The sequence below is a fragment of the Triturus cristatus genome, chromosome 3_2 (assembly GCF_964204655.1).
Source record: "Triturus cristatus chromosome 3_2, aTriCri1.1, whole genome shotgun sequence".
In the NCBI taxonomy this organism is placed as follows: Eukaryota; Metazoa; Chordata; class Amphibia; order Caudata; family Salamandridae; genus Triturus; species Triturus cristatus.
In genome coordinates, this window is record NC_140584.1 from 152,021,329 (window position 1) to 152,037,109 (window position 15,781).

At 38.7% G+C, this 15,781-nt stretch overlaps 1 protein-coding gene across 1 annotated transcript in view; it reads left to right on the plus strand.

Moving 5' to 3' along the window:
• Window positions 1–15,276, plus strand: part of LOC146856922 (indolethylamine N-methyltransferase-like) — a 137,614-nt gene extending 122,338 nt beyond the window's left edge. The window contains exon 3 of the mRNA XM_085647390.1: window positions 12,433–15,276. Coding sequence (XP_085503516.1) covers window positions 12,433–12,871 — 439 coding nt within the window. The 3' untranslated portion in view covers window positions 12,872–15,276. The remainder of the gene's footprint in view (window positions 1–12,432) is intronic.
• The last annotated feature ends 505 nt before the right edge of the window (window positions 15,277–15,781 follow it).

A 15,781-nucleotide genomic window follows, 5' to 3' on the forward strand; every position in this document is an offset into this window, starting at 1 on the left:
GAATATACATGCTGGTCAGGGAGATTTAAGTCTTCATCCCGGATCGATTTTTTTCTCGTTTCTAGACAGCTTAATATGCTGCATCAGAGGTCCATTCAAAATGGGTTCTCAGATCACGCAATGTTAGTCATCGGGTTTGCTTTACCACAAAACTTAAAGACTCCCAAACGTTGGGTATTTAATAAAACATATTTGAATGACGAAACATGGGTAACATCCTTGAAATCAGAGAATAGTGATTGCGTATCCCGTAATATTGCAACGGCTCCCCTCAATATAATTTGGGATGCCATGAAGGCCTTTGTTCGAGGAATTATTATAGGTAAATATGTAGCAGTATTTAAAGCAGCCAAATGTAAAAAGAATGCCCTGGAACAAAGAATACATGTTTTAAATGAATCAAGGCAGTTGAACCCCTCCAACACTATTCTACATCAATTAGATGAAGCAAAAAGGGCATTTACCACGTATTACTACACTCAAAGTGAGGAGATTTTTTATAGGCAATCTCCAAAAATATACGAAGAGAGTAATTTCACTGGGAAGTTTTTAGCCTGGCAGGTGAGAGAACAAGCTGCGGCTAATTTGATTAGAGGCTTAAAATTCCCAGTGACCCAGATAGACACAGTAGATTCGGTGGGGATAGGAAAGATAATGCTTTCACATTATAATAATATCTATAGTCAGCAACATAATATTGATCAGGAAAAGCTAGCAGATTTCTTAGAAAATTGTGCATTGCCTTATCTCTCTCAAACTAATCAATCAATATTGTTGAGCCCATTTTTTTTGAAAGAAATAGAATTGGTAGTTAAAGATCTCCCAAATGGTAAGGTTTGCGGCCCAGACGGATTGTCTGCTGAATTTTTTAAAATTTTTCTCTGTGCTTTTTCTAATATTTGTTTGCAATTATTGAATTCGATGCTGGAAGGAGCCCTGATCCCGGACTCTTTCCGGGAAGGAAGCGTGGTGAGTTTTTTGAAGAAGGGGAAAGAAGCTAAAGACCCGAACTCGTATCGATCTATTACCTTGCTAAATATAGACTATAAAATCGTCACAAAATTATTATTAATGCGTATGAATCGAATATTAACAGAGTTGATCCATTTGGATCAGAATGGCTTTATTCCAGGTAGGCAACTGTTCACAAACACGCATTATTTAATTGAGGCTTTGTTTAAGTTTTTTATTGAGCCCCTGGCCGCCGCAATAAGGAACTGTGTTAGTATTCTTTCCCCAGTTCCCTCAATGGCAAAGATCAAACTCTATGCGGATGATATTATGTTACTAATTAAACCCGAATTCCACTCGCAAGTAAGGATTTTCAAGGTTTTTGACGAATTTGAAGCCTTAGGGGGTTATCGGATCAATAAAAAGAAAACAGAGATTCTGATGTGTGGGAGTAGAGATCTAGAAATGCATCCCGATTTAAGTTGTTGTATTAATACTAAACCGAAAAGATACCTCGGGGTCTTTTTCTCTCATACAGTCAAGGATCTTTATACGTTCAACTTTGATCCTCTTCTTCTAAAGATCCGCTCAATGTTTACCAGTTGGAATTCTTTACCATAATCGACTCTGGGTCGGGTTGCCCTGATAAAAATGTCCATTCTTCCTTTATTTAATTTTTTGTTCTCCACTATTCCTTGTTTTCTGCCAGGAACTTATTTTTCCAGGGTATAATCTTTGTTTTCCGCATTTCTCTGGGCAAAAAAGCAACCTCATATAGCAATTATCACTCTTTACGCGGATTTAGATCAAGGAGGACTCTTTCTGCCAAATATTAGAGACTACTACAACGCATATTTTATACAGTATTTGTCGAGGTTTAGGAATCAAACCCAAGGTCAGACCTTATTTATAAATTTATTTTTTTACTTAATTTGTTTAGAAAATGAGATACCGCCCCCCGCAGATTTTCAAATCTCCCAAATTAGTCCGCTATAAGATTTTGTTATGGTTTCTTAAAAAACATGCTGCTATGTTTAAAAGATATTCACTCCCATTGATTAACGCAACAACCCTACTGTACAGCATTTTCCCATTAATAGGTATTAAAAGTGTATCTGAGATAACGGGTAACTGGGCCAGGGCAGGATTTATTAAAGTTTTTATTTAAGTTTTTATCGATTTTTACAAAAATGGAGTATGGATAACTCCAATAGAGATGGCATGTTTTATTCAGAGGAACTTTTTGTTGGTTGGTTCTTACAATACCATCTTTAAATTTTTGGGACAACTTGATATCGCACAACTTAATCAACCAACTCAATTGGCTAAAGACCTTTTCATAAATGAATGTGTAAGGAAACCTGGGGAGTGGAAGAGTCACTTACCTTATAGTAGGGAATCGGATTTATGTCAAAAAGCAATTAAAAAATGGCAGGAACAGGAAAATCATGTATTATCTTTGAATGTTTGGAGGACCATTAACTATTTTAATTTCAATACACTTCGAGGTGCCAATTGGCGTAGAATGTTATTCTTTGGGAAATGGTTGTTGTATCGCACTCCTGCGGCTATTTCCAAAATGTATACAAATTATTAATCAAACTGTTTTAGATGTTTACAGTATACTTCCGCCAATTGGTCTCATGTAATGGTCCATTGTATTAAAATTAGGGTATCTTGGGATAAAATTATGATCTCCTTAAATGAAAAATTGATGCTTTATGGTTTTGATCCGGATCTTAAAATCCCTATCCAGTTCGTTAAATTACTGTATATCGCAATGGCAGTGGCAAGATCTTTGATATTGCAGAACTGGCGGTCAGAACAGATCCCATCTAAATTAGAGTGGATACAGAAAATGAGGAGAGTCAGGAAAAGTGAACAAATCTATGCCCTGCTGGTGGGGGGAGTAAGAAAATTTGATAACATTTGGGGACCTTATTTTGATTGATTTCCATCGGGTTGATGATGCTTACCTGCAATATTTGGCTGTATTTTATGTTGAATCTGTTTTCGTTTTATTTGATCCTATGTATAGTTGATCAGTAATGCTTTAATGTCACTAAAGTACTTCAATAAAAAATAAACAAAAAAAAAAATTAATTGATGACAGAAAACCATTCAGCTTTGCATGGAATCTGGAAAAGGATCAAAGCTAAATTTTGGTTCCACAGGGCAACATGGAATCACAATCTGATTTACGTAGCTGTCAGGGTTCACGGGAGGTTTCCTCCGCGTAATTCGGAACCCACCACTGTGAATATCATCTCCTCGGTTAAACCGAGTAATGGAATTCATGGGGCTCTCAGTTGGCGTATTTGTTGGCGCCGCTGGATTTCCAATATGGCCGCTGACGCATTCTTGGGTCGGCGTTCTAGTCTTTACTGAATTCTAACGCAGCAGGTGAGGCGCGCCTGCCAACGTTCTCGAGCGCACTTCACCAGAGAAATTATCGAAGCAACACGTACCTCACCGTCGTGGAAGCTAGGGTAGGTCGCGTCGAGGAATTTCGTCGTGCTATCCTTCGACGGTCACCTTACATACTCAGGTTAGTGTATCTCGTAGTAACTTGAATAGTATATAGAACCTATTCCTGACAAGTAGGAAGTCCGAAATCTAGTCATGAGTGACAAAGAGTAGTTCAGAGTCCGGTGACAATTCTGAGTTAATTCCGCAGAAGGAAAAGACTCTCTCAGAGGATACATTAAGACTCTCTTGGAGTATTCATAGTTTAAAACCTGAACAACGCGAAACCCTCCTCGCACTGTTCATGTTTAATTCCTGTTGGGACAAGACAGATAGCGCATTAGTCTTAGAGTTTCCGAGTAAATCTACCATAGTACCTAAACAGCGAAAAGAACCTCAGACATTATAGATAAAAAGGTTATCAAAAACTAGGAAGTCTATTTACGCCTAGCTTACCGTTATCAGTTCCTAAGGCTGTAGCTCAACGAAAAAGTACAACATGCTCACGGCTAGAAGATGAAGTAAGTTAACAGTTACACACAGCAGTGTAGTTATACTCGACAGAGAAAATTCACGTTACTCACCTGTTTAATTCTATTTCCAAGACCCGACACCACCTTCACTCCAGTAAGAAAAGAAGAAGAAGAAAGGGTTAGCAAGAGCCAGAGCAAGTCAGTTGTTACACACTCAAGCAACTGAGAAATAGAAGAGAGGTTTGGCCCTGAATACCTCCTGGTAAGACAAGCTAATTCATTACCTCATATACAGTAAGTTAATTGCTTAAGGAATTGTGTAGTGAACAAATGCTAATTGTTGCAGAATCGTTTCTCTACAACGACGAAGATATCCAGGGCTGTCTCTTCTCTGTCCAATTCCCCTTTCCCCCGTCGACACTTGCCCGTAGAGAGTTATACCTATTCTCGCGGAAACGTTCCGATGGGGGCATTGGGAAATTAGCATCATTCTGCTCCCGTGTTAGTTGAAGACTGTAAACGCCTCTGACAGTAGCATAGGCCTTGTACAATATGATACTTAATATTTGGATTCTGCAAACCCATAATAGGAGAGTTGCATGAACATCCCACATTATCTTTTAGAATTCCCTGCTCAATCAATGATTCAATAAATGGTGTAATCCCTGCCATGGTTTGTGAACTCAGATTATAATGGGGTATTCCTGGAAATTCAACATTAGGCTACACAGTAATTCATACTGGAGCCACACCTTTAATTAGGCCAATATCATTTCCAGTAAAATCCAAAAACTTCTGGTGGCACAGTATCTCTCAATTCTAGTGGTAAATATTTACTTGTTAGTAGAGGAAACAATCCTCTAGCTTCAGAATTCTGTTTAGATATTTTTTCGTAAAATATCTTCATCATTAGTATGAAAGTCAGTGCCCTTTGGTGTACAATATATTGAGCTTGCACATGCAAGTCCCATCCTAGCAGATTCACCGGCTTCGAATCACACTCAAATGTATGCAATCTCAAAGGACCCAATTTGGACTTGTATAGGTTTTGTTACTGAGTTTGACATTAATCAATTTGAAACTTTGACACCTTGGATTCTTTCTCCCGAGAGGGGTAGGTTTGGAGCTTCCGCTATTCTCACAGTGGAATAGGTAGCACCAGTGTCAACAAGGAATGAGATTTGGAGACCCATTTACCTTGCCATCCACGTAGGGACCACTCTGGTCTACCTCTAAGGATGCGTTAAGAAAGCATTCCTCCTTCCCCCTCAGGCACCGTAATTGGGACATATCTGAATCTGTGTAATCAATCTGAATCAAGTATTGTTAGGCTACATTTTGATTTGAATCTGCTTGAGCATTTTTGTGAAATCCTTTGTTTCTGAACCTGACCATTCACTTGAAGCATCGGGGATTGGGGCATGTTTGGATTTTGATTTTTCTGCCCATGAGTTTTCTGACTCTGTACCAATGGACATTAGCTTGTCCATTCATCTGATTAAGAGGATAAAATCAACACTCACACTTCCAATGCCCAAATCTACAGTAAATGTGACACAGATAAGTCTTTTACATCATCTCGATTGAAATGCCTCTACCTCTACCTTGTTGTGGCAGACCCTGCTGTTGTCCTCCACCTACTGCTCACATTCCGGTATTCGACTGACAATCTCCCTGTATCATATTTGCAAAATCACCACCTGTGCCACTGTAACCTTTCTTAGCAGCTTTTGGTTGAGCTATCATCTGCTTCTCTTTCAGCTTTTTATGCTTAGATTCTAGTTCATCTCCACAATACTCATCACAGCGGAGAATTTCATCTGTAGGCTTGCTTTGCCAGCAAATCAAATTGCTGTCAGGTTTTAAGCCGTACACAAACCAGAAGACAAGATTTCCCATATCCTTTTCTGACACAGTCTCCATTCCAGTGTATTATTTAAATGCCTGCATAACAGTTCGTAATAGGCATTCACTATCTCCTTCAATTCCTGTGCTGACCTGTCAATTTTTACCCAATCAATTTATTTAAGAGACATTTTCTCTTTCTAATAGGTATTAACTTGATTGTACTTTTTCATTACCTCAGGTGATTGTGCACCAGTACGTGGATGTTTAGCTGGTACCGTTTCAGGCCAATCTATAGTAATATTACATTATGCCCACAAATCACCTAGAACTACAATGTCAAATAGTGTATCCAATACTGCAACAGTTCATAAATCTCTCAACTTACTTGTACCATTCAACGGAATTTTCTCTCAATCTCGGGAAATCGTTTGTAAGGGACATTATAACTGGTCTTGTCCATGGACCATGTACATACGCTCCTCCACGTATTTCTCTCATAAGGAGCATTTTTACTCTTTCTCCCCCATCATCTTAAAAAACTGAGATCCTTGGCATTGGGATTCTCGTTGCTTTCTCCTTTTTGGCCCATCTGCCTTCCCACTTTTATAACTTTTCCCATTTCCTAAGTGTAGTCAACAAAACTTTGATTTTCAATTTCCTTCCTAGAGGTCTCATATTCTCAATGTCTCTGTCATTGAATTCTGTAGTGCCTTTGATCTTTGTATGTCCACCCTATACTTCTTTCCCAAGTCTGAAAATGTCTCCTGTGTGTTTCAAGCGCATCGGGTAATGTCTTTACATATGAAGAGTAGCTTGTCATGCTGATATGCAGCTATCTTAGCGGACTTATAGTTCCCATTGTCATTTCTTCTAGTTCTACTTTGAGTTTTGCTACATCAAGAATCTTATCATTACTGGTTTTTGAAGCAGTGGTTCCTTGGGTTCCTGCACTCCTATCATATAGTGAAGCAGCTATGTCTATTATCCAATCATCAAGTTCTTGAGGTACAGGTCCTAACTGTCTTTCAGACGTGTTCTCAAGTACATTTTCACTCCTTCCTTCTGCACCTGTAACAGGAGTGGATGGAGAAAGTGGTACGTCAGAATATGGTTATCCCAACTGAATATTTCTTTCCCCTATATTTTGAGTTCCCTGTCGTGGGGTCTCCATGCCATCTCCAGGTACTTGTGAAGTCAAAGCTTGTCCAGACCTCCCACTTGAAGTGGTTTGTTGAGATGAATTTGCATTTGAGCCTGCATTCGTTCCACTAGGAACTTTAGCTGGAATTGGAATTCATAGCTCTTGATTTGTATGTCCTGCACTCAAATTTGTACACTTAAGAACTGAACCACTCATCTCAGTAGGGATAGTTAAAGTATGTGTGTTTTGTCCTCTATTCCCAGATTTTTATAATAGAACTACAAGACCTTTGGTAACTGGAATGATCAGAGCATCTGGTGCACATCGCACAGTATGAATATTTGTTTCTGATCTCCCTGCAACATCCTTTGCAGGTAGAAAAGGATTATGTGTATCTGAACTTGATGGAATGACAGGCAAGTTCAGAATTTGCCCTCCATAAGAATTTGTTATACTTTGGGAATGCTCTTCATTATGAGGTTGTGGACGATTTAATAATAATTCATTTAAGATGTCAACATCTATTTGTTCCCACTCACTAAGGGCTACAGATTGCATAGGTCTCGGAGGTGTATTGATCTCATATAAGGTTCTTTGCAAATTCAAATGTTAAATGTTCCATACTGTGGAAAAGCTAAAGGTCTATCTTTCTCACTGTATTTCATCCACATCTCAAGCCATGTACATGTGTGATATCCTCTCTACGGTGTCATGTATAAAGCTTGGCTGCCCTTAGGTTGTATCGGTACCCCTTCGCTCGTGGGCACCAGCACATCTCCCAAAATCAAACTCTTTAAGTTTTTCAAAAGCCTCATTTTTCCTCAATGTTAATATTGTTCGTCACACATGATTCACTTTGTATATTCCAATATTCACTTCCTAATTTAGTTTCAATCAACCAATACCAACTCAACACTCGTTGATGTTGTCAACCAATCCCAGTGATGCATTACACCACCCAACCAATACCAACATGGCATCCTGTGATGTCGCCTCACTCATTACTGCAGCTATCCCTTCTTCACAATTCTCCGCACATGTTCTCTTTAAGCAATTTTCACAAAATGCAAGTGTTTCAAAAACTCCTGTCTGCTCCACTAGAGGAAAGAATAGATTCCACTCGCTCAGAAGATTCAATAAACACTTCAAGCCCATTTTGTTCTAAAACAAACTCTAAGTGAAGTTTTGACCAACACGGCCTCATTCTGTTATAACTGATCCCTGCGCACTGAGAACAATTGCACTGACCGTGATCCCTTAACCTCACAAATAGAAAGTTCTCTTCACTTAGTGGTACTGCTGACAATGTCTCACGCACAGCACCTTCAAAACCACAGCAGACAGACTTACTCAGTATATACCATACTGAGACCACCTGTAGGTGTATATCCTGGGATCTTAGGCCACTTCGGCCTTGATAACAACTTCATCTTTACTGCACAAAGCGCATCACTCAAACATAGCTCTAAACACTTCTCATGACCTCACACAACCATTTTACCGCAATCTAAGCTTAAGCAATAGCAACATGCAACCCTATGATACACCACTGTTTCATCGCCTTAATCGTTCTCCTCCAATACTAGTCCTTGGTCACCTTCAACTGAACATAGAGTTTTGGACTCAGTCAAATTTTAATTTGGATCCTAAATAGGGATCTCAGCACGAATTCTCTTTATATTCTAACTTAGTAGGGTTCCCCCTATATTCTAATTTTGTCGGGCAGGAAACCATCCAACACGTTACCAGAATTGCTATAACGTTACTAGGCTCATAAAATGTGTACCTTTTTTGTTAAATATCTTATTTACTAGTCAGAATCTCACACTTCTCTCTCTCTCACGTCCCTTTTATGGATCTTATTTTGTGCAGAGAGGGGTTGGATATAAAGGGGCCCAACAGTCATCCAATGAGGACCAGGAACTTGACAACAACTACAAACTAGAAATCAAACTAATTTAGATTACTCTCACAACAATATTATAAAGATAAAAGATAATCACAGCAAGCCCAAATATCCTAAAGAAACGTAGGTGAGCCAGAATCATACACAGTAGGAGCTCATTTAAAGCTATGAAGAATAACAACATTAGAATTTCATGTTCTGAGACCTATCTAATATGATCCCCTCTAGTCATTAGTTCATAATTAGGAATGCACATTCAATTAAAGAGAAACAATCATGATACCTGAGTCATTATGGTAATTTAGTTTAGGTAATTAGAACTTAGGGCCACAAGTGCATCACTAACTCAGGTAAAAGATAGTTTAGTCAGATTCTAATAAGGCATTGGAAATAAAATACTAAAGCTCAAGAGTCCAGGAAGGGACACGAAACATGCCAGGTCAAATAGTCTCCCAATGAAGGAAAAGACATCTCAGCACACACATCATATGTGTTAGTTTGTAACGGAAGCCAGGTGTGACCGCATTTTGCAAATCAAGATTGCACAGGAAAGTTCAGCTAAGAAATTAGTAAGTAAGAAGATAACGAGCAGCTCATCCGTCACCATCCATCTCCAATAGCCGATCAGCTCAGCACTGCAACCCCTGTCTGTTAAATTGAGCAAACTTATATTCTAAATGTTCTGGGGATGACACCTCCTGGAATCACCTGATATGGTCAAACCACTCAGTCTATTGGTCTGTTCATATCGGATGGGTGTCAGGTGACATAAAGAAGACAAATTGTAGAGGCAAAGGTTGGACAATTACGGAGTTCTTAAGAAATCCAGTGTATGAAACAGTAGAACAATCTCCTTCAGCAAAAGCACATAGACACATTCAAGAGAACAGTTTCCCAGGCAGCTGTTCAGGATTGTGTCAATGAAATGTGGCAAAGTATCTGAGAATTCAGGAAAGAAAACACTGTTTCACGTTATTTGTTATACTGAGGAATTCTCTCCATATCAGTAGATGCAGCAAGACAAAATACTTCACATATGCCATCAGGCCTACAATTAACTGAGTAAATATAATGTAAAAAATATCTGATTAATAAGCATACATTCATAAGAAATATAGAACATTATAACTCTAGTATAACGTTGATGTACTTGAAATCATTTAGTATGGTTCACAAATAATATATGACAGTATTACAGACATATACATTTTCGAAAGTACTAACTTGTAAATGTATTTAAAAATGTCATTTTCAAGATGTTGTATTAGAGGCACATATATAAAACAGAATCTATGAAAGTTTCATGAATACATTATTATTTAGGAATATGTGTAAATTATTATTTTATTCTCATTTTGGTGCACACATTTCATAGGAAAATAACATTTAAATTGAATTTGTCATCATATTCATCTAAATCTTGATGACTAACTAGTAGATAGTAAAGTATGATTAGAGATAAACTCCATAACGTGAGGATTCACCATTTACACATTTTTTAGCACACGTTAATAGACTATAGTTCTATTCTTTTAGTAAATTACAGTCTATATCATTTTTATGCATGATATCCATCTATACCTTTTTCTGCATGCTTTTAAGATGCAGTAACTAAAATATTCTTATTTTTATAATCATTTCTGTAACGTGTACTTGGTGAACGTTTATTAATTTTGCTCTCAGAAAGTGTAATAGCCAGTTCCCTCAGGTCTCTAAAGATTACATGAAATTTCCTCTCCAACACACGTTGGGGTTCTCGAATGTTCTGTGAAGTTTTAATTAGTGGTCACATTTTAGCTCTAGTCAGATTCCCTTCAGACTCAGAGGGATACAAACCTCTTTGCTATACTTCTGTTGTGTAGCTTTATGATGTGCAATACTCTTGATGTTGGAGACTTCCACAGAAGTCTCTGCAATGCTGACACCTTCCTGTTTTATGAATCAACTTAGGGTTTCGTAAATTTGATGCTTAGTTTCAGTGGAATAAAAAGGACTCCACCGCCCCTGCAATGCGAATACCCCCTCAGTACAGTACCCTGGCCTTAGAGTTCCTGAGTGAGTCTAGAGTGGGCCTCCATGTCCTTTGCAGGGGTGCCCCCCTCAAGTTTCGTTACTCCACAGCTTAGTTTAGGAACATTATGATTTGCTCATGTATAGGCAAGAAGACTAGAAATCCTACAGTGATCACCAAATTTTGTTTCTTGTTTTCTGCATTCCCTTTACTGAATTCCATGTATGCTTTATGCTATTGAGGTTGAATTTGTCAGATGATTTGGATAACCCATAGTAATTCTGTATTTTTACAATGTATTCTTGAAACTTGTATACAGAATTTGTAATAAACCTACAATTAATCCTAGGTATTGACTTTTAGGTCATGCAATTCGAGGTAAATCTGACAGAGGGCCTCCAGTATGTAAATATTGAATTAGTTTCAACCTTGGGCTACCCAGACCTTGTTATTATTATTTTTATCTTTAATAATTTTAACCTTTGGATGTAACCAATTGAATAAAGTATTTGATGTACTTTTCATGCACTTTATGTTTCATTAAATCTCAGAATCTGCAAAATATGAGCAAAAGTGTACATTGTACTTTTATGGTCATACGACCGAATAAAGTTGATTGATTGATTGACATTTGATCCCAGTTATTGACTTTAAGGTCCTCACTGGGTTGCCAAATGGGTTATACTGTAATTTGAAAATTTGGATGATGCTAAATCTTCTTTAGTTCCTAGGCATCTAAAAATGGTCTAACACAGTGAATTTTAGATATTCGGCTCAGTGCTCTGGCAGTCTCAAGAACATACCACACAGTGGTTCTCCTAACAATGCATGCACGCTGGTTACTTTGAATAGATAAGGTGCATCCAGATTAAAAAGCTATGTGCTGTAGTTTTGAAGTGGAACAATGACTATCTTAGAGTTTTTGTGCAAGTGTATTTGTACCATTCTCGAAACAATAAAGGGTGACATTCTTCAGTACATCTGAAACCCTAGGAGTACTCATATTGGGCTCGAGGGACTGTGACGCAGGATATTCTAGCCGACCACAAAATATATTGATATGTTCCATACAGGATGCGCCCAATGAATGCAGTCTCTAATGTACATCTTTACAATGCAGAAGCTGCCATGCAACAGGAACTCGAGATATATTGTACAACCATTGGCAACCTTTAGTGACCTATATTTCCAAGTTCGACAAAACGATAATGTGCCCACCTCGCCTTAGGTCCCTGGAATTGTTCGCCTAATGTTGTAGCAGTAAGCAGGTACTACATAATTCCATAAACCAGGAAAAAACTACTAGATTTAGACTATTCGGGTAACGCTTTTCCTGTCACTCCCATCAAAATGATATAATATTGGGATCCTAAAATAGTTGTGCTTTCTAAGTTCTAATAGTTTCTAGTATGGTTCTTTTCACTGAAGACTTGCTTTCTTTACATTAAAATCCTAATAAATAAGACGATGATAAATTAGGTCAATAGATTCATTTCATTTAGATCAGCTGGGCTTATTTGTGTTCTGCTAAGCTAGCACGCTTGAACCTAGTGGCAACCACCCTAAACAAATATCATACATTGTTTGTGATATATACTTCATTAAATAACACTTTGCCTCTGTTTCTTTTTGTTAGGGAAAAGTGGCTTCAGAAAGAAGAGAAGTTACGAAAAAGAGTCAGCCGTGTTCTAAAATGTGATGTTACACAGAGATATCCATTGGACCCCATTGTGCTGCCTCCAGCCGACTGCCTGATCACATCCTTGTGTTTGGAAACTGCATGCAAAGACTACAAGGCCTACTGCACTGCCATGAAAAATATCACCTCGCTTTTAAGAACTGGGGGACATTTAGTGATTGTAGGGGTACTTGGTGATACGTTCTACACTGTTGGGGGTCAAACCTTTTTCTGTTTGAAACTGGATGAGGAATCAGTGAGAAAAGCAGTGATTGGAGCAGGGTGCACCATCACAAGATTGAAGATATTTACAATACCTGAAAACGATCACCAGTCTCACCTTACGGATTCCTATGCAAATTTCTTTCTGGTGGCATGCAAGGAGGCAGCCATGTAATTTGAATAAAACAGAAAAGTAATACAAAGGTATATGCAAATAACACAGCACTTAATTTGGCAAGTGTTTGCTGGTGATCAGTACCAGCCCTTAGGGCCCGATTTAGGTTTTGGCAGACAGGGTACTCTGTCAGAAATACAAATGATTACCCTGTCTGCCGAACCATGGGTTCACCTTTCTCAAACAGAGCCAGGCAGACCTTAAGGGGCATATTTACGAGTAGAGTTGGGTCCCTCTTGCACCAGGCAAGGTAGTACTAGCGCGACGCAAGTCCTAAATGAGATTTACGAAGCGACAAGTGGCCACTTTGCGAGATCCTGAGTGGCTCCATGAATCTAGAGAAAAGCGACACAGCGCAAATCACTGCAATTACTCTGCACAAGGAAGGCATTCCATGGGTGTTGCGTGGGAGTTCCCATGCACCTCCCATGGTTTTTGACACTTTCTCAGATTTGTCAGAACTGGTAAACCTGGGAATGTACCAAAAAGATACGTCTTCCCAGGTGAGACATAACAAATAGAAATATCTTTATTTCTCCCTGTTACTTCCTCTTTTTATGTGTTCTACATTCTGTAGCACACATAGAAAGAGGACTATGCCTCTCCTGATTGTTTTTGTGCAGGAATATGCCCCTTCCCACACAAAAACAATCCTGCATGCAGCACCATGGTGCAAGGGTGCTAGCATTGGTGCTATGCTGCCAAATGGAAGCAAGCGCTGGGGAAATGGAAGAAATGCACTGTATTGTCTTAGAGAACTTTCCTGCCATTTCCCTGTCACACTGTGTAAGGCAGCAAGGTGACTTGCTGTGCTGCACTGTGTGACAAGTTCATAAATCTACCCCCCACAGTAGTTTTTAGTTGACAAAGCCCCTGTTGCCTCCCAGCAATGGAAATGTTCCCCCGACAGTCCAATGGAGTAGGAAGGAATGGTCTATATTCATTTTTTTTTCTTTGTCTGTCAGGACCAAGAAAAACCTGGAAGCGTGGGGCAGAAAAAAATTACTCTCACATTGTTTGGCGAAAGCTCCCAGGATGTAGGGTGTCGTTGTTCTTTTATTTTCCTGAAACAAACTCCCATTTTGGAGTTTGTTTCTGATAAACAAAAACTCTTAAAAGGGTTGGTGAAAGGCCATCAACTGATCTTTTTGTACATCGAAAGGAACCACCATGGCATTATTTGCCTTTAGAGGACAGATTAGGCAGCAACAAAATTTGACAAACAGTAGTCCATCAGATGGTAGAGGTCCTCTGATAGGTGTTTATTTCTTAACACTGGCATTTATTTCCAACACTCCACCACATGATGGCACCATCTGTCTATATTAGAGAAGAGCACATCAGCAACCTGTAACACACTGATCCTCATGTAAAGCGCTCTGATACCTCTGGGTCTAGCCAGCGCTATATAAAACTCTTCAAATAAACAGTGGAAAGCAATTAATTACATGGGGCCATATGTAGGTAGGCTGTGTTTTGCGATTCTTCAATTGCAATTTTTAGGGAATCGCAATTAGAGAATAGCAAAACGCAATGTAGGTAGGATTAGCAAAATATTTTGCGAATCCCACCTATTCCTTATTTGCGATTTTCTAATAGAGATTCGCAAATAAGGAATACCTTGCCATTTATTCATATGGGCTAAAAGGCCCATAGGAATGAATAGGAAGACATTCTCAATTTGCGATTCTCAATTAGAGAATCGCAAATTGAGAATGCAATTTCAAGGTTGCAAGGGTGTCAATAGGACACCCTGTTGCACCCCTGAAATGAGCATGGGTGCACATGTGGCGCACATACATGCCCTAAGGGCATGTATGTGTGCCACATGGCATTTTGAATAATGCAAAAAACTGCATTTGTCAAAGAAATCGCAAATTACCACCAACCTGAAGTTGGTGGTAATTTGCGATTCCTTAAGCCAAAATAGCACAACTTGGGTGCTTTCTACATTGCATTTCAGGAATCGCAATTTGGGATTCCTTAAATGCATTTGCAAAATAAGGAATCGCAAATATAGCGATTCCTTATTTTGCATGTGGGTTGTTGTTCCCTACATTGCATACTGCCCAAATTGCGATCGCAAACGCTGAAATTCTGCGAATTTCAGCATTTGCGATCGCAATTTGCCTTTCTACATATGGCCCATAGTGTATAAATATTATTTCTTACTCAGGGCTAATGTTACACAATGTTTGACCATTTAAGTCCAAATTAAATAGCGACTATAATGAAGTATACCAAAATTCCAAGGATTTAATATGGTCCTGTTCTACAAGACAAGGTATATAGTCTCTCAAGTTTTCTTTACGCCGTTTTCACACTTCGCCACTCGTAACGTTGCTATTTACGGGTACCTGTTAAGTTTTTCTTTGTTTCAGGAAAATAAATGAATATTAAAAAGATCTCTTGGTGTTGATTCATTAAGAACTTTGACTAACTTTGGAATATGCTCAGGATATATCTATTTTTTTAGTTTAAATGGTGTAGTATTTCTATACCTTTTGCTATATGGTGGATGGCCGTTACCATATCCTTTGAGCTACCCAAATTTAGTACCTTGATTATCACACAACTTTGTATAGTATGGAATTATACCTCATGCCACATTTGTTGGAGTGTGATGGGAAGTAGGTATCATTTGCACTGGCATTTGGCAGCACTGTCTGGAACAGTGAATGGTGCAGCCTACAGTTGCCTCCATAAAATACCTGGGGCCCCAGCTAGTAAAAGCGCTACACTGCATACCTGGGATACCATCTTTATAAAAAAGAGAACCACCTTCCAAAAATGTGACCCCATCTTCCTATACAGCTCTTTTGTGTCATGTGTCTTTTGTTGCTACAAATTTAGAAATCAAACTTTTCTTGCCATGATTGTAGAGATATCTTTATCGTTTTTGGTGTCACG